Here is a 19,384-nt window from a genome sequence, read left to right as displayed (position 1 = left end):
CTTACGGAGTAATAAAAGACATCCCATCAATGAAATACAGGAATATAAATAGGGTAGATAATATTCCCAGAGATCTGAAAGGTTAGAAAATAAGTTTTTGTACATTTTTTTTTGTGAGACAGATATGATCTACAGGTTATGAAAATATATCATGGATGTGAATAATGTGGTCAATTTTAGGCCATCAATTCTCATTGTTTTGGTTGAAAATGCTGAAACTTGAATAGTGGCTACCAGAACCAGCACATCATGGCTCTTTGCACATATCGATCTATTTGAAATTCCAGAACACTATTCTTCCAGGCAAGGTTCATACCCATCCAAGTTGTTTTTTAATGCTTTTTTTTTTAAATGCCTTACAGCAAGTTTACATGCAGTTTCTTCATACTACTGGCCATCATGGTGCATGAAAATGCTCAAAAATAAAACTCATACCTAATTTTTCAAACCGCATTGCAGTGCGCCATTGGGGATCTGAACAGCATCTTAAATAACATTGTTTCTTTTGGCAAATACTTTGTTTCGCTTTATAAGGTAACACAAACGCGTGAACAGGACCTTAGTGTTGAAAAGAGGGGGTTAGAGCTTCTGTAATGGTTTTATATCAGGTCTGTTTTCTGTCCTGACCATCAGCGCACTCAAAGAACTTTGCTCCACACAAGTGGCACCCGAGCCACTAGCCAACATTCGCCGCTGGGCCAGAGATCCGAACAAAGCCGGATTTGGCTTTGATCGGGTCTCCCATGTAGAAACCTGGAAGCGCCAATATAAAAAAGAAAAAATAAAAGTATTCAAAATCAGTGTTTCTGAATACTGTCAAGTGCAGAGGAGGAGTTTTGATTCTTTATTTTAACATTTTTTTATTTTTACACTTTGTTTAAAAATTTTTTTTTTATCACTTTTATTCCTATTACAAGGAATGTAGACATCCCTTGTAATAGGAATAGTGCACGACAGGTCCTTTTTATGGAGAGAGATGGGGTCTATAAGAACCCACATCTTTCCTTCAGGCTGTAAAGGCTGAGATGAAAAAAAAATGAAAAACTTTTTTCTGCCTTTCCATCTGCATCCCACAGCATTGTTTACTCCTAGCGGCCCAGATGTGATGTCATAACATCGCGCCCGGGCCTCCGAGGGTCATAGAGATGACTGGAGACCATCTGGTCACCGGAAATCTCTATGCTCAACTTCCAGCGTCGACTGTTTCATTCTCTGGCTCGCCAATCGCAGGGGCCCCTCCTGCTGCCTGTAAGAACGATCAAGTGGCTGAACTGCCACTATGATTGTTCTTACGGTGCACAGAATCGCCGTCTGAAAAAGATGATATCCGGATGATGCCTGTGGCAGCAGTCATCATTCAGATATCCCCACTCAAATTCCAGGATGTCATAAAATGGCCTACGGGCGGGAAGTGGTTAAACTGGTTAAACTAGGGACAGTGACAAGAAAAAATATGTGAACCCCCTGGAATTAACTGGCTTTCTACAGTAATTTGACTTAAAGTGTGATCTGAGCCTCATCTAAGTCACAACAATAGACAAACACAATATGCTTCAGCTAATAACACACAAACAATTGAATACACCCATTAAACATTCACAGTGCTGGAGGAAAAAGTAAGTGAATCCATAGGCTAATTACTTCAGTGAAAGTTAATTGGTCAGTAGCTTGCACATCTGGAATACAATTAATGAAATTAGTTTGGAGGTGTAGTTTAGAGCTACTTTGATAAAAGACACTTAAACATTTTAAGATTGCTGTTCATAAGAGGCATTAGCTGATGTGAGCCATGCCTCGCAAAAAAAGGAGCTCTCTGAAGATATACAATCAAGAGTAACTGACCTGCATAAGTTTGGAAAGGGGTATAAAGCAATCTCAAAGTGTCCAGTCAACATATAAATTGTCTGTAAATGGAGACAGTTTAGTACTGTGGCTACTCTTCCTAGAAGTGAGCACCCAGCTAAGATGGCTCCCAAGGCTCAACGCAAAATCTTCAGGGAGGTAAAGAAGAATCCATGAGTAACAGCTAAATGCTTTAAGATATTACTGGAACTGACATCCTTGTTCATGAGTCTACCATATGAAAGTCTTTAAACAGGCAGGGTCTCCATGGCAGAACACCATGGAGGAAGCCTCTGCTCTCCAAAAAAAAAAAACTTTGCTGTGTGACTAAATGTTTGCCAAGGAGCACCTTGGCAAACCACAATGCTACTGGAAAAATGGTTTTGTGGACGGATGAAAGAAAAGTTGAATTGAGGAGAAAACGAATTACCAATTTTATCAAAATATCCTACAGGATTATGTCAGGTGAGCGTCTGCCAGCTGAAGCTTAGTATAAGTTGGGTGATCCAGCAGGACAAAGACCCTATGCATCAAAGTAAATCCACCACAGATTGGATTAAAAAAAAGAAAATTCACCTTTTGGAGTGGCCCAGTCAGAGCTCAGATCTTAACACCATAGAAATGCCATGGAATTACCTCAAGAGACATAAGACATCCTACAAATGTGTCAGAGCTGAAGCAGTTTTGTAAAGCGGAATGGTAAAAAATTATTTCTGAACGGTGTGCAGGTCTGATCGAGAGTTAATGAAAGGGCTTGCTTAAAGTTATTGCTGCCAAAAGGAGGTTCGACCAGCTATTAAGTCTAAGGGTTCACTTACTTTTTCCTCCAGGACTGTGAATGTTTAATGGGTGTGTTCAATAAAGACACAGGAAATTAGAATTGCTTGTTTGTATCCACTTAAGCCTATTGTGTTTGTCTATTGTTGGGACTTGGAAGAGGATCAGTGCACATTTTACAGCTAATTGCTGCAGAAAAACCACTTTATTCTAAGGGATTCACATTTTCTGCCACTGTATTAAGCTAACCTCACATTTGTTGCTCTGCATCATCTCTCCTCATCAGATAATGTTAAAACTGACCACGCCTACATGTGACCTGGCTTCATGTAAGTAAAATGGACATTTCTTTTTTCATACCAGCGGTTGTTAAAGGGGGTGGGAGGGAAGTTGCTAACATTCTGGAGTTGGGCTTTAAAAAATACCATCTTCAATGGCGGAACCAAGTTCACTGTCCGTTTCCTCTGATTTGATGCTTTATAGCAGCATTATTATGTTCATTATTATACAGGATTTATAATTTGTGCAGTGGTTTACAAAATGAGGGCAGACAATACTGTTAGAATACAATTCAATACAAGAGGAATTAGAGGGATGTTTACTAGTAAATGATAAGAGAAACAGATAATGTGAACCTATGTATACAGAATTTAAGTTTTAAACTGTTTTGCAATTCCAGCAGATCAAAATCCTAATCACAAGTTTTATAATCTAACCAATTGTTATAATTTTGTGAAACCTATTAAAACTAATAGTCAGTAGCTACAGTTTTCACTTATGCCTCCATCAATGAATTCCAAAACAAGTTCTAAAACAAAGAGCAAACCGTAAATTAAAAACCCTCTTCATGTGTGTGAATTACCCAGCAAGAAACATCTAGAGGAACAAATAGAGCTCAGAACCTTACCATACAAAGACTCCATGCTTGCAGAACTGTTGTCAATCAAGGCAGATGCCACCCACACAATGCCAAAGATAAGGAGTGCCAGGAGAATGAGCATGACAACAGTCTCCAGAATCCGAGCTTTAATTCCCTGTTGAACAAATGAAAAGAAAGTATAACTTTGATGGCGCCAATTTACAAATTCACAAAGAATGCATTTTAGCGTTAGTTTATTGGAACAATATGTATAGTGGAGAGCACGTAAAATCTTTTTTATTCTAATTTTGGAACCATCTAGAAATTTTATATTAAATTTCAGTGTCCCCCATTCACCCTCACTATCTGAAATATTGACTGCATTCTTCAAGACAGAAAGTGGGGGTGGGGGGGGGTAATCCAAAATTTTTTCATCGTCACCTGAACAGGAGTAGAGGGGATCTATTCCAACATGGACACCTGTTATGGAAAAAGCTGTCAGAGGTGCCATTTCCCCTAATTTAGGGATATTTTCATTCAACAGAAATTAAAAAAAAAAAAAAACTGACAGGTTCTATCCTTTTTCCACTATTCATAACCAAAAGTTCTGGTTTGAGTTTTACTTACCACTAATAAATGACTAATCAACTCGTACAGAAAGCAATGTTTTTATGTCCTTAACTCAAGACAAAACATGATGTATTAAGGCCTCATAAAAATTAGAACTTGGCCCATTATGGAGTTCACTGGTCCAATACAAACAAGTGTTGGGTGAAGTCATCATTTTGTGTTTCTCTGATGCTACAAAACGTAATGTGGCTTCTTGTGTCAGGTTGAATTAGATGTTGTAGTCCTATCCTTTATAAGTGTTCACCCCAACCAGGAGTGATTTTGACAGCAAGCAATAAAGAAGCAGCATGTTGGTTGTGCATGATTCAAGGAACAAAGCTTTCCTCAAACTGCCCCCCCCCAGCAGGCATTCATGTCTTTGGCTACCTCCATCCTTTAACCACTTCAGCCCCAAAAGGTTTTACCCCCTTAATGACCAGAGCACTTTTTATAATATGGCACTGCACTGCTTTAACTGGTAATTGCGCAGTCATGCAATGCTGTACACAAACTAAACTTGCGTCCTTTTTTTCCCACAAATAGAGCTTTCTTTTGTTCGTATTTGATGACCTCTGGGATTTTTACTTTTTGCGATATAAAAACGAAAAAATATATGTTTTATACTTTTTGTTATTAAAAAAATCCAATAAACTCAATTTTTGTCATACATTTAAGGTCAAAATGTATTCAGACACATGTCCTGGGTAAAAAAAATGTAAATAAGCGTATATTTATTGGTTTGCGCAAAAGTTATAGCATCTACAAACTATGGTACATTTACTGGAATTTACGCACCTTTTAGTTTATGACTGCCGATCTAATTTCTTGAGGTGCTAAAATGGCAGGGCAGTACAAAATCCCTCCTTACCCCTTTTTGAAATGTAGACACCCCAAGGAATTTGCTGAGAGGCATGTTGAGCCCCTTGAATATTTAATTTTTTTGTCACAAGTTATTGAAAAATGTAAAAAAAAAAAAAAAAAAGTTGTCACTGAAATAATACCACAACCCCCCCAAATGACACCATTTTTGGAAAGCAGACACCCCAAGCTATTTGCTGCCACAAGTTTCAGGAAAATTATTTTTTTTTTTTTTTTTTTTTTTTTACACAAAGTTGTCACTAAATGATATATTGCTCAAACATGCCATGGGTAATATGTGAAATTATACCCCAAAATACATTCTTCTGCCTCTCCTGAGTATGGGGATACCACATGTGTGAGACTTTATGGCAGTCTAGCTGTGTACAGGACCCGAAAACCAGTCACCACCTTCAGGATTTCTAAGGGCGTAAATTGTTGATTTCACTCTTCACTGCTTTTCACAGTTTCAGAGACCATGAAATCCCAGGATAGCACAACCCCTCCCCCCGCCCCAAATATCCCCTTTTAGAAAAGTAGACACCCCAAGCTATTCGCTGAGAGGCATGTTGAGTATTTTGCAGGTCTCGCTTTTTGGCACAAAGTTTTGATAAAGAAAAAAAAACACATTTTCTTTTTCTCTCTTTATTTTTCAAAACAAATAAGATCTGCAAAATACTCACCATGCCTCTCAGCAAAGCAAATACCTTGGGGTGTCTACTTTCCTAAATGGGGTCATTTGGGGGGGGGGGTTGTACTATCTGGACATTTCAGTGCCTCTGAAACTGTGATAGGCAGTGAGGAGTAAAATCAACAATTTACGCCCTTAGAAGGCCTGAAGGCGGTGACTGGATTTCGGGGTCCTGTTTGTGGCTAGGCTCCCAAAAACTCTCATACATGTGGTATCCCAATACTGAGAAGGAGCAGCAAAATGTATTTTGGGGTATAATTTCACATATTCCCATGGCATGTGTGAGCAATATATCATTTAGTGACAACTTTGTGCAGAAAAAAACAAAAACAAAACATTTTTGTCATTTTCTCGAAACTTGTGGCCAAATATAAAATATTCCATGGACTCAACATGCCTCTCAGCAAATAGCTTTGGGTGTCTACTTTCTAAAAAGGGGTCATTTGAGGGGGGGGGGTTGAACTGTCCTGGCATTTTATGCCCAACATTAGATGCTTATGCCACACATCACCCACTCTTCTAACCACTTAAAGACAAAGCCCTTTCACTCTTAACCAACTAGTCTCACAATCATACTAATTATGGCAACTACACAACAAAAAATACAAACTGATATCTAACACCCCCCCACAAGCTTCTTTTGTTGGAGATCCAAAATTCCCCTTAAATACGCATGATGCTGGAGACTTCTCATGGTGGATAAACAACAACCTGACATCCCTCTCTAATTTTATAGAACAAAACTTCGCCTCATTCTCTGCACTAAAATCTAGACATCAGATTCACAATACCAAGTTTAATAAATTCTTCCAGATTAGACACTTTTTTAGCACATATTTCCAAACAACAAACTCACATCCACCATCATTCTTCGAAAACAAATGTCTAAAGTCACCAAGAAGAAGAACTGGACTGATATCAGAACTATACTCTAATCTAGTTAATAACATAGAACAAAACAAACTCCCCTATATGCACAAATGGGAGCAAGAGTGTGATATCTCGTTTTCAACGGAAAACTGGGACAATTGCATCAGATCAATCACGATTAAAGAGACTGCAATTAAATTATTCACAAGATGGTATTATACTCCGGTTAAAATTCATGCCATTTTCCCCACAACTCCTCAGACATGCTTCAGAGGTTGCAATTCCACAGGTTCATTCTCACACATCTTTTGGAATTGTGAGAAGGTCACACATACATGGAAGCAATTAGAAAAATTTGTTTCCAAAATTTCAGATAGTAGTATAAACCTCACTCTCCACAACTGTGTCCTATTTTCCCTATATTTGGACTCACCACCCATAATATGAGACTGATCCACACAATATGTGTAGCAATACACTGGTTGATAGCATGGGACAGCAGGCCACACCTTGCCCCTAACCTTAGTTCCCCAGGTACCACCATAAAAACGTATTAATAGGAAAAAAAACACACATACATCATATATGGCAAAAAATGGCCGCGGTAATTTTATTGGTTACAAAAAATTCATATAAATAAACATAATAATTCCAATTTTCCAAATGAAATTAAATATTTAACAGCAAAACCTTTGCCCAGTTTTCAGAACACGGGCTACTCAACCTTTATTTACAAAGAAATACGTCCCCCCCCCCCCGGAATCCGGGGTGACCCAACCACATAAAATACACCGCGACGGGGAGGGAGGGAGGGAGTTTCTTCTCTTCCAGGTCCAGCTGCTGCAAGAGGAAGTACAGACCCTCAGCAGCCCCTTTTATCACTTCTCCCAGGAATACCAGAACCTTCCCTGGGATCTGATTGGGCCACCTGCAACTCAGGTATGCATTTAAAGGCACAGCACACTAAATACCTGCTAACCTAAACTATCACCAGGGCTGGGTGACCGCCGTCCCAAAAAAGGGGGCTCTAATGGTGTGCCCCCTTTTAAGTATGGGACAGCAGGCCACACCTGGCCCCTAACCTTAGTTCCCCAGGTACCACCATAAAAACTTATTAATAGGAAAAAAAACACACATACATCATATATGGCAAAAAATGGCCGCGGTAATTTTATTGGTTACAAAAAATTCATATAAACATAATAATTCCAATTTTCCAAATGAAATTAAATATTTAACAGCAAAACCTTTGCCCTGTTTTCAGAACACGGGCTACTCAACCTTTATTTACAAAGAAATACGTCCCCACCAGCCGGACTTGTGCAACCAGGCCGGCCTACCCCAAATACGCGGCCCTCTCAATGCTGCTTTTCAAGCCAAGATTAAAGATATCTGCACCTACATCTGAAAGGTGGACCCCATCCTGCCTATAAAGACCTGGGATGCCCCCTTCCAGATCCACGTGCCTATAAGAAAATCCCCCAAAAGTGGCATAAATTTTGCCAACGCCCGATTGACCCTCTTCCTCATCTTCTCCATTGCTTTGGAAAACGGGGAAGACAGCCAAGCGAAACGAGGAACAATTTCTGAAAATACAATGATCGTACCCGGGGAAGTCAAATGGAACCTATACAGATCCTGTTTAATCATAAATAAAAGGTCTAAAGTACGAACTGAACCCAAATCATTGCCTCCCAGATGGACTATCAAAATTGAAGGCGGTGGCCAAACCTGATGTAACTGAGACAAATGAAAAAATAAATGTTGCCACTGCAAACCTCTTATTCCTTTCCAATACAGATTGAAGAATTCCGGCATTAACGATAGGTTGACAGAATACCTGCGTTGGGCCGCACGTTTCCGAGCCCAATATATGTATGAGTGGCCCAGAATCCAAACACAATGCTGAAAACCTAGAAAATTAAAGTGACAAGTTAGGTCTAATATATCTCTTAAAACAGTTTGACCTCCACCTTCCCAAACCCATTATGGTTTTGGCTGGCAACCCCTTTTCAGCAGCGTCAGACGCTGCTCCTATTCTGAATGAATGTGAGGAAAACTTGAAATCTTGTAGACCCAATTTCCCAAGACGACGTTTCAGAACATAAGCAAATCGGTACCTAGCTAAAGAAGACTGGTCCCAATGACTGAGAAAATGAGTCGCCCCCGCCGGACGTGCGGCAAGGAAACCGGTAACTAGCACCACCGGACAAACTGAGGCGTCACTCCATGCCGACACTGTCACCCATTCCCCCCGCCCCAGCTGGTCCGTTTTCGATCGTCTCAGAAAAACCTGCACGCGACCGTGGTCAACTAGCACATGCTCCGACCACAAACCCAAGGAGCTCAGCTTGGATCCAGGAAGCAGGTCAGAAACCCGAAAGGCACCAAAATAAAACAACACAAAAGTTACTTTAAACAGCAAAGCCTCATAGCCGCTAAAACATACCCCCAACGTGGCATCGCACAAGCGCCTAAGCAGAGATAAACCAATAGGACGCCTGTCATCCGGGACAATCTTCCATAGCCTTTCAAGGCCTGCTTTACCAGGAAAAAACTAGAGCAGGACGGGAGACCCCTCATCCTGAAGAAAAATGATACTCCTGCCAGGGTCTTAGCCAGAGAACCATAAGAGGGCTGGCCTTCCATTAGAAAAGCCAAAAAGGCCAAAACAGCCTGCTCCTCGGGAGACTCCCAATCAAAACCCGCATTTCCAGCGAATAGCATCCACTTCCTCCAAGCCACGGAGTAATCTGCCCACGTACGGGAAGAAACTGAGCATTTAACGGCATCCATCACTCCCGCTAAATTAGCTCCCACAAGTACGCCGGGCATTGCGTTCCTTCCGCGTCCGCCCCTGGGAGCAACTCCCGAAAACGCTGCATCTGGAAACGGGAAAGAGAGTCAGTCAGATTATTCAAAACCCCCGGCGTGTACTTCGCCTTGATCCAAATGTTAAATTTTAAACATAAAAAGACCAAATGCCGCAAAATCTTAACCACCCAGAGAGAGCTGGAAGAAAGACAGTTGACAGCGAAGAGGACCCCTTTATTGTCCGTTTCTACCAGAATCCGCCGGTTGGCAAAAAACTCTCCCTAAAGCGCCACGGCCACTAAAACTGGAAAAAGCTCTAACAGCACGACGTTCCTAGTAGCCTTCATTCGAATTCATGCCTCCGGCCAAGCCCCACAGCTCCAATGCGATCCCCAAATTGCCGCAAAACCCTTGGAGCCTGCCGCGTCAGTGAACAGATGAAAATCAGGAGCAAAGATAAAATCTGATTGAAAAAAGGAACGCTCGTTAAAAGTCGCCAAAAAATCAGCCCACACTACCAAATTATCTTTGAGGGAAGCCGTTAAATGGATGTGAGCATAAGGAGATTTCAAACCTGCAGTTGCCATGTACAATCTCCTAGAAAAAATCCTCCCAACTGGCATGATTTTTCCAGCAAAAGCCAGGAGACCTAGTAATGAATGCATCTCCTTCAATAACACCTTACGTCTCCGCAAAAATACTGCAATAAGGTTCCTCATCTTGTCTACCTTAGCCTGCGGCAAACTAAATTCTATCACCTCGGTATCGATCAATATACCTAAAAACTCCATGGAAGTTGCAGGATAACAAGTTTTCTCGGCAGCCAGAGGAACCCCAAAATGTTCTGTAACAACCACAAACAACTGCAGAAGACGAGAACAGATGTCAGAATTTGCCGAGCCGATAAACAAAAAATCATCTAGGTAGTGTGCAATCGAATCCTGACCAGACTCAAAACACATAACCCAATGAATGAAAGTAGAAAAAGTTTCAAAATATGTACAAGACAAAGAACATCCCATAGGAAGACATTTGTCAAAAAAATAAAACCCGTCAAAATAAAAACCCAAAGAACTGAAAGCTGCCGGGGCAATGGGTAAGAGCCTGAAAGCCGACTTCACATCGGCTTTTGCCAACAATGCCCCCCGGCCGCATGCTTTAATTTTGCCCACTGCTTCATCAAAAGTCGCATAAGCGACTGAACACAGCGAATCGTCAATCTCGTCATTCAACGAGCCCCCTTTCGGGAAAGAAAGATGCTGTATTAAACGAAATGAATTCGGTTCCCTCTTGGGGACCACACCTAGCGGTGAGATACGAAAATCGCTAAAAGGGGGGAATTTAAACGGGCCAGCCATGCGACCTTCTGCAATTTCTTTGGAAACTTTTTCCCTCACTACTTCAGGAAACTGCCTAACTGACTTCAGATTATCCACAATAGTACAACCAGAGCCAGTAAAAGAAGGGAGAGGAAAACCAAAAGAAAACCCTTCAATTAGTAAAAGCGCTTTCTCCCTGCTTGGGTATAGATCCAGCCAGGGGCGCATGTTTTCCAGCCTCACTGGCGTGCAGGCTCTTGGAAAAAATATCGTGCTGAGACGGGACCCCCACCGCTGTTTTCCTAAAACATTTCACCACAGGATGGGGCCCTGCGCAAAAAGAGCACTCATGTCTATACTTACAAGAAGTATTAAAACGACACTGACTCTCATTGAACGAAAAACACCAACCCCTGCGATACCCTGGCGAAACCTGAGTACCCGGATTAGCAGGGAACTGCCGCATAATAGGCGCTCTCTGAGGCAAGATTAAATTAAGCCATAGGCCCACGTCTTTCATTCCCCATCTTAAAGATGGGTGGACCGCTAGCTTCTGGCGAAAAGACTCGTCATAAGCGTACCAGCCCAGACCTCCAAAATTCTTGTAAGCCTCCAAGACGTGGTCCAAGTGCTGGAACAAACCCCCGCTCAATTCCGGGTGCTTCTCGACCAGAACGCTTGCAAAAACAAAAAATGCCTGTAACCAATTATTAAACGATCGTGGTACTGTTCTGCGCCTATCTTCCTCCTGCTCCCCTTTTTTATCTGAATTCAAATTAAATTCTTTCGCAGTGGGAAGAAGAGATAAAACTTCCACAAAATCTCCCTGCCAGATTTTTTCTTTAACCACCGAAGGGAGATGGTACCCCAAAGGAGAAGCATAACCCCTTTTAAACATGCCTCAGGGACTGACAAGATATCCCTAACAGGAGTGTGCATGTGTGCATCCCCAATGTGTGTACTGCCTGACTGACTAAATGACACAGGAGCAGGGACATTTACAGGTGCAGAGATTTTAAAGCTAGCAGAGTCAGACCCAGAGGGGGAGACAGCCAGAGAAGGAGGAAGAATAGGAGAGGCAATACCAGCAGCAGAGAGAGCATGAGAGATAGCCGACAGGTAACCCAAAATATCATTCACAGTGGATTTTTGTAACTCACCCTGCCCAGCTGATGACACCTCCGCCGCTGGGACACTCATGCTTGTCTGTAGGCTGTGGAACAGTGCACCTGGGACCAGGTCACTCTGAGGAGCCGACCGCTGAGGAGTAGCTGTTTCTTGAGAGCCTGCAGCAGACACAGGCAGCTCAGTCCTCTCCTGTCGCTCTTCTTGTGGCGCCGAGTGTCCTCTTCCCCTCCTCCTGGCTGGCAACTGAGTGCAGGTCCGCCTCTTCTGTCCTGACAGTCTCCCGGGCACCGCCGCCATGCTTCTCCTCTCTTCTGCACGCGCCCGCCCGGCGGCTTGTTCTTCTCCTCCTCCGGCCACCAGACGCTCCGGAGGGACGCTCCACCTTGCTCTTCTCTGAGATGAGGGCTGGACTGGCTGAGCCTCTCTCACCTCTGCGTTCTGCTGACTGTCCTCTGTGACAGACAGCGCCAGGCAGCGTCGCATCCATTCCTCTCCGCCCTGGCTCTCTGCTCTCTCCACAAAAGCCCTCACAAGGTCTTCCATCCGCACCGCTCGCAATGACAGGAAAGAGAACCGTTTTAAAGGCAAGTCAGTCACTCTTTGCTCTCCAGGTTAGGCTGCAGTTTCTTCTCTTCCAGGTCCAGCTGCTGCAAGAGGAAGTACAGACCCTCAGCAGCCCCTTTTATCACTTCTCCCAGGAATACCAGAACCTTCCCTGGGATCTGATTGGGCCACCTGCAACTCAGGTATGCATTTAAAGGCACAGCACACTAAATACCTGCTAACCTAAACTATCACCAGGGCTGGGTGACCGCCGTCCCAAAAAAGGGGGCTCTAATGGTGTGCCCCCTTTTAAGTATTCCATTGGGAATCCTCATCAGTTCCTCTAACACATTTGAAAACCAGAATTAACAATATTAAATTTATGGAAAAAATATTCCACACACTACAAAACACTAATCATTTTTATAATAAAAAATAGGACCCAAGGCTTAACCTTTCCAATCTCTTCTTCAAACCTGAGTGACATTACTAGTAATCTATGTCCGAAGAACATTATAAGATTTGTGTTTATATACACACACACACAACAATCATAGATATGTATATATACAACAATCATAGAGTTTAATATTAAAAAGTTAACTTACTTAAACAAAATATATCTATCAACAATTACAGAATATATTTTGATTTTTCTTATGTGTAAACTACCTGTATTGTACTTTTTTTTTTTTTTTGTCATATGACAAAGCTTTTTGTACCACCTTTTGTACCAAATAAAAATAGTTTGTAAATAAAAAAAAAAAAAGACAAAAGCCCTTTCTGGCACTTTTTGTTTACATGAAAAAATTGAACCAAAGTCATGAAATGCTCGTAGCTTCCGGTTTCTTAGGCCATTTTGGGGGAAAAAAAAAATTTAATTTTAATGCACAAAAACAAACTTTGTTTGGTAAAATATAAAAGATGATTCTATGCCGAGTACATAGATACCAAACACGTGCAGCAGTGACTAACTACATACATTTTTAAAAGACTTTAAAGCCTTTACAGGTTACCACTTTAGATTTACAGAGGAGTTCTACTGCTAGAATTACTGTCCTCGATCTGACGTTCGTGGTGATACCCCACATGCATGGTGCAATTGCTGTTTACATAGGACATGAGACCGCTGCTTGCTGGGGGGTGGCTCAGGGGTGTTTTATTTATTTTTTTAATTTATTTTGCTTTTTTATTTTATTTTTACACTGTCCCTATCATTTGTATTGTTATCACAGGGAATATAAATATCCCCTATAATACCAATAGGTAGTGACAGGTACTCTCGTTTGAAAAATTCGGGGTCTATTAGACTCTAGATCTCTCCTGTGCCCTTAAAACATCTGACCACACAAACCTTGGTGTGATGAGATGCTTTCCCAATTTCCCAATGGCGCTGCTTATATCCAGCAGGACCAAAGTCATGAAATGCTCGTAGCTTCCAGTTTCTTAGGCCATAGAGATGATTGGAGCCGTTCTGGACTCCGATCAGCTCTATGGTCAGCTGGCGGAACCACCAGCTGCATTCTCGGGTTCCCTGGTGGGACAGGAGAGCCAGAGAAAACCATAGAAGACAGCGTGAAGGTGGGGACACACATTCCCTGCCAATGCTTGTAAAAGCAGTCTAGCGGCTAAAATAAACGATACCAAGATGATTCCTAAACCTGCAGCCATCTTTCTGGCATAACCACTCAAAGTCCAGCAACATACTAGTACGGCGCTGGTCCTTGTTGGGCATATAATGCAGCGTTCTTTTTTTTCAATGCAGCTTGTGGGTTAAATGAAAAAAAGAGAACCTAACAGATTCCTCTATTCACATTGATTGATAAGCGATATACCCACCATTAGAATACCGCCCTGTATCCACCCACTTCTAATGATGGGCATACATGTAAAAAAAAGAACCTAACAGATTCCTCCATTCACATCAAATTAATGTGGATGAAGAAATCTCTACCAAGAAATGTAAACAAAAATATATTCCAAAGCATAGGAGCAATCCGCCCCTATGCTACAGCGCCGGAGTCATGGATTTACGTATCGTGAGAGCAAACCCTGTTGCTGCCAAAATAAATAAATCCATGCTGCAGCTGAACGCAACTAACGCTCGGCTTTTTCCATTTTGTAGTCGTGGACACAGAGGGGTTTCTCAACACCAGTTACCATAGGAATTTGGACTGCCCTATCTGGGTGAATGAAAGACAGTACGAAAACGTTCCGTTTGTCCTTCCATCTCACTGCAAGTAATTCATTGGACCTCAAGAAGGCTCTCTCCCCCTGACTAAGTTGAGCATTTACAAGCCGTTGGGGGAAGCCCTGACGATTAGATCACACGGTGCCACATGTGCCAATTCCTGATAGAGGTGTCTAAAAAGTGGCACACTTGAATAAAAATTGTCCACGTATAAAAATGGTACCCCTTTCCGAATAAGGGTGACACCAAATCCCAAACCATCTTGCCGCTGCTCCCTATGTAGTCTGGGCAGTTAGGGGGCTCCAAGGTGCTATCTTTTCCCTTGTAAACCAGCAAACGATATGTATAGTCTGTGGCCCTATCACAGAGCTTGTACATCTTGACCCACATCTGGCATGCTTGCTGGGGGGATACTGTTTGAAAATAAGACGGGCATAAAATTTAATCAGGGACTCATCAATGCAGACATCTTGATCGGGGACAAACAAGGCTTCAAATTTTTTATTGAAGTGGTTTATGGAGGGGATCATGTTCACCCCGAGGACGACAGAGATCATTGTCATTGAAATGCATGAACCGCATTATCTGCTCATACCTAGCCCTGGCCATGGCAGCAGAGAACACGGGCATATGGTGAATTGGGTCAGTGGACCAATATGACCGCAACTCACACTTTTTAGTAATACCCACGTTGAGGGATAGGCCCAGAAAGGTCCTAAATTTGGGAACGATTATAGGTTTCCAGCCAAATTGTCTGGCAAGGGGTGAATTTGGGTTTAAGGCGATAAACTGACCAGCATATCAATTGCTTTGGTCTACAATAGAGCAGTATATTTCTCTCGTGAAAAACAGCTCAAAAAATTAAAGGGGCGTTAAATCTGCTATTTCCACCTGAATTCCGGGCTGGCCAGCGAATTGGGAAAGTACAGGCGTGCCAGACTCTGTGGGCTGCCAATCAGGATTTGCAAGCACATCAGGAAGGGCACTATGGGCTCTAGGGGCCTGTGTTCGAACTCTTGGTGGCTGCGGGGCACTACTTGTGCTAGCCACCGCACCAGCTTGAACTGCACTTATGGGACTCGCCACATCACCAAGTGATCCTGCAGTGCTGGTTTGTCTACAACCAGGATGTACTAGGCCGCTGGTGCTTGCCAGTTCACCAGAAGGTTGAGCGGCACTAGTACTGACACTCTGCTGCATACGAGTATCATGCGGTTGTTGCACCTCAGCAACAGAAGAACGGGGTCGGGTATGCCTGACCTTAGCAGGGACCACTACTCTGTCATCAGAGCTATCTGTCGGGGTGCCGCTCTCTACAGGTTCACATACTGGGCCTGAATCTGACAGTTAGAACTCCCCGCTCTCATCTGCCATGCTCAGCATCCTGTAGGCCTCTTCACTAGTGTACCTTTGGTTTGAAATTTTGGCCAATAAATTTATAGGTAACTAGTGCGACTCACAGGTAAAAAAGCACCTGGTTGTCAGAGGACCGTCTGAACCACTACAACAAAAAAAAAATACTAGCGCTAGCAGGGATCAGGCCTGACTCTGCTAATCGCTGCAATTTTGTGTGATGAGTTTTGGAAGTGACAGTGATCTTCTGATACTGCACTTGGGTGGGCTGGGCTGATCCTGTGGAGAGGCTAAATGCAGGTGCTGGCAGGTGTCTGGGCTGATCCTGCTAACGCTGCATTTTTGGGAACACTATACTACTGGGGACACTAGTATAAATCTAAACAAATCAAAGATATTGATCCATCCAGACACTATTCTAGTAATGGAGGTTTATGGTGTGTGCATGTGTGTTAGTGCTACTGGCAATCAAAGGGTTAAAATCTGACACTCTCTGGGATTGTCGTTAACCGACACTAGCACCTAACTAATTCTGACACTAACTGAAACTAACTAGCATCACCCATGACACTAATACAGTGATCAGAAAAAAAAAAAATCTGTACACTATACTAATGACACTGACAGGGAGTGAAAGGGGTTAAACCTTTATTAGGGGATATATGGGGGGTACCCTAAACCTATCTGGGCCTACCACTAACTGCCCCAATGCTGTTTAGCGTCACAAGCGACACTAATACAGTGATCAGTAAAAAATGTGAACACTGCACTTGGTGACACTGACAGGGAGTGAAAGGGTTAACTGGGGAGGGGGGGGGCGAAATATGTGCCTACGTCTACTGGTGTTAGTGTAGTGTTGGTGTACTCACTGTGAGATGCTTTACTTCCGCACGCTGGAACCAAAAGGGCTCCAGGAGGGGAGATTGCATCACTTCCTGTGCCTGTGTCTACATTACACAGGCATAGGAAGTTTGTCCATCGGTCAGAACCGATCAGCGGGTCCAGACCCTAAATCATTGGCCTGGACCTGTTGAGTGATCGGTTCTGAACCGAATCCGATTGCCACGGTTACGGCAGGGGCGGATGCCCCCCTGATCTGCGGGCATGAGTCACGTACCTGTTCGTGACTTTGCGCAGCCGGGCCGCCCTGCTGCAGTATATGTACGTGGGGCAGTCCCTCACTGTCCATGCTACATCCTCCGACAGCCCTCCCCTCACTGTCCACACTACATCCTCCGACAGCTCTCCCCTTACTGTCCACGCTACATCCTCCAACAGCTCTCTCCTCACTGTCCAAGCTACATCCTCCGACAGCCCTCCTCTCACTGTCCACGCTATATCCTCCAACAGCCCTCCCCTCTTCCCACACTACGTTCTCTGGCAGCCCTCCCCTCGGGCCACACTACGTTCTCTGCCAGCTCTTCCCTCTGCCCACACTAGGTTCTCTGGCAGTTTTTCCTTCACCAGGCAGACAACGTTCTCTGGGAGCTTTCCTGTCACCAGCCACAAAGGTTCTCTGGTAGTTCTTCCCTCACCGGCCACACTACGTTCTCTGGCAGCTCTCCCCTCTGCCCACACTACATCCTTTCACAGCCCTCCCCTCACTGTCCACGCTACATCGTCCAAAGTCCTCCCCTCAGTATCCACGCTACATCCTTCGACAGCCCTCCCATTACTGTCCACGCTACATCCTCCAACAGCTCTCTCCTCACTGTCCACGCTACATCCTCCGACAGCCCTCATCTCACTGTCCACACTATATCCTCCAACAGCCCTCCCCTCTTCCCACACTACATTCTCTGGCAGCCCTCCCCTCTGCCCACACTACGTTCTCTGGCAGCTCTTCCCTTAATTGCCACACTACGTTCTCTGGCAGTTCTTCCCTCACCAGGCACGCAACGTTCTCTGGGAGCTCTCCTGTCACCGGCCACACTAGGTTCTCTGGTAGTTCTTCCCTCACTGGCCACACTACATTCTCTGGCAGCCTTCCCCTCTGCCCACACTACATCCCTTGAAGTCCTCCCCTCAGTGTCCATGCTACATCCTCGGACAGCCCTCCCCTCACTGTCCACGCTACATCCTCCGACAGCCCTCCCCTCAGTGTCCATGCTACATCTTCCAACAGCCCTCCCCTCTTCCCACACTACATTCTACGCCAGCTCTCCCCTCTGCCCACACTACTTCCCCTGTCAGCCCTTCCCTCACTGTCCACGCTACATCCTCCGACAGCCCTCCCCTCACTGTCCACGCTACATCCTCCAACAGCCCTCCCCTCTTCCCACACTACATTCTCCGCCAGCTCTCCCCTCTGCCAGCTCTTCTCTTAAATGCCACACTACGTTCCCTGGCAGTTCTTGCCTCACCAGGAACACAACGTTCTCTGGGAGCTCTCCTGTCACCGGCCACACTAGGTTCTCTGGTAGTTTCTCCCTCACCGGCCACACTACGTTCTCTGCCAGCCCTCCCCTCTGCCCACATTACATTCTCTGGCAGCTTCCCCCTCTGCCCACATTACGTTCTCTGGCAGCATTCCCATTGCTGGCAACATTAGGTTTTCTGGTAGCTCTCCTCTCACTAGCAACACTATATTCTCTGGCAGCTCTTCCTTAAAGACCACACTAGGCTCTCTGGCAGCTCACCCCTGACCAGCCACAATGCATTCTCTGGCAGTTCTCCCCTTACTAGTCACACTGTATTCTCTGGCAGCTCTCCCCTCACTGGGCACAATACATTCTTTGGAAGCTCCCTCCTCACTGTCCACAATACTCTGGCAGCTCACCCCTCACTGTCCACATTAAGTTCTTTGGCAGATTGGCCCTCAATTGTTACACTTTGCTCTATGGCAACTCACCCCTCACTGGCATACTACATTTTCTATCATATTTCCCCTCACTGGTCTCACTATGTTTTTTGACAGTTCTACCTTCACCGGCCACATCACAATTTCTGGCAGCTTTCTCCTCAACTTGCCAAACAATGTTCTCTGGCAACTGGCTACCAATCCCCACCCCTCCCCCTGTCTTAGTTATAAGCCATTGCTGAGTCTTCCTTTTGCATAACCTAGTCTCTCAGGGGTCATTTTGGTCCAATGGCCTTGGTACTTTCTGAGTCACTGAGTTGTCTGAATATGCAGATTACGAGCTCTAACTTCGCTCTAACTTTGCTCTGACTTTCCTGTTCAGTGTCAGCGCCTTAGAAATTCCTGATAGCACAGAAATCCAAGCAACCAGCAATTTCCAGAAAGTATTCCTCTTACTTCTTCATAGAGAACATAATCAACACAATCATGAATATATTTTTATGCTGCAAATTTAGTTTTATGGTATGGTACCCCAATCTATGCTTCATTGCAATTAATTTTGTGTGACTTATTTGAAAATAAAATACATTTTGTATGAAGTCCAAAATTTGGTCTAAATAAATAAACTATCTTGATTACGTCATAGTTTTAAAAAGCCATTTTTAAAAGATGGATTGCATTTCTGATTCTTCAGGCTGAGAAAGTAGATTAGCAAATTGTATCTGTGATT

General features: G+C 43.8%; 1 protein-coding gene across 1 annotated transcript in view; it reads right to left on the bottom strand.

Annotated features, from left to right (window-relative positions):
* The window catches only part of LMBR1 (limb development membrane protein 1), a 251,126-nt gene that overhangs the window by 116,041 nt on the left and 115,701 nt on the right, over positions 1 to 19,384 (bottom strand). Inside the window, exons 6-7 of the mRNA XM_073629939.1 lie at positions 3,527 to 3,653; positions 6 to 74 (exon numbers count right to left, since the gene is read on the bottom strand). Of these exons, the coding sequence (XP_073486040.1) occupies positions 6 to 74; positions 3,527 to 3,653 (196 nt within the window). The remainder of the gene's footprint in view (positions 1 to 5; positions 75 to 3,526; positions 3,654 to 19,384) is intronic.

This window comes from Aquarana catesbeiana, linkage group LG05 (genome assembly GCF_042186555.1).
Source record: "Aquarana catesbeiana isolate 2022-GZ linkage group LG05, ASM4218655v1, whole genome shotgun sequence".
Classification (NCBI taxonomy): Eukaryota; Metazoa; Chordata; class Amphibia; order Anura; family Ranidae; genus Aquarana; species Aquarana catesbeiana.
Note: the sequence above shows the minus strand (reverse complement) of the source record. Positions and strands in the feature narration are given on the sequence as shown.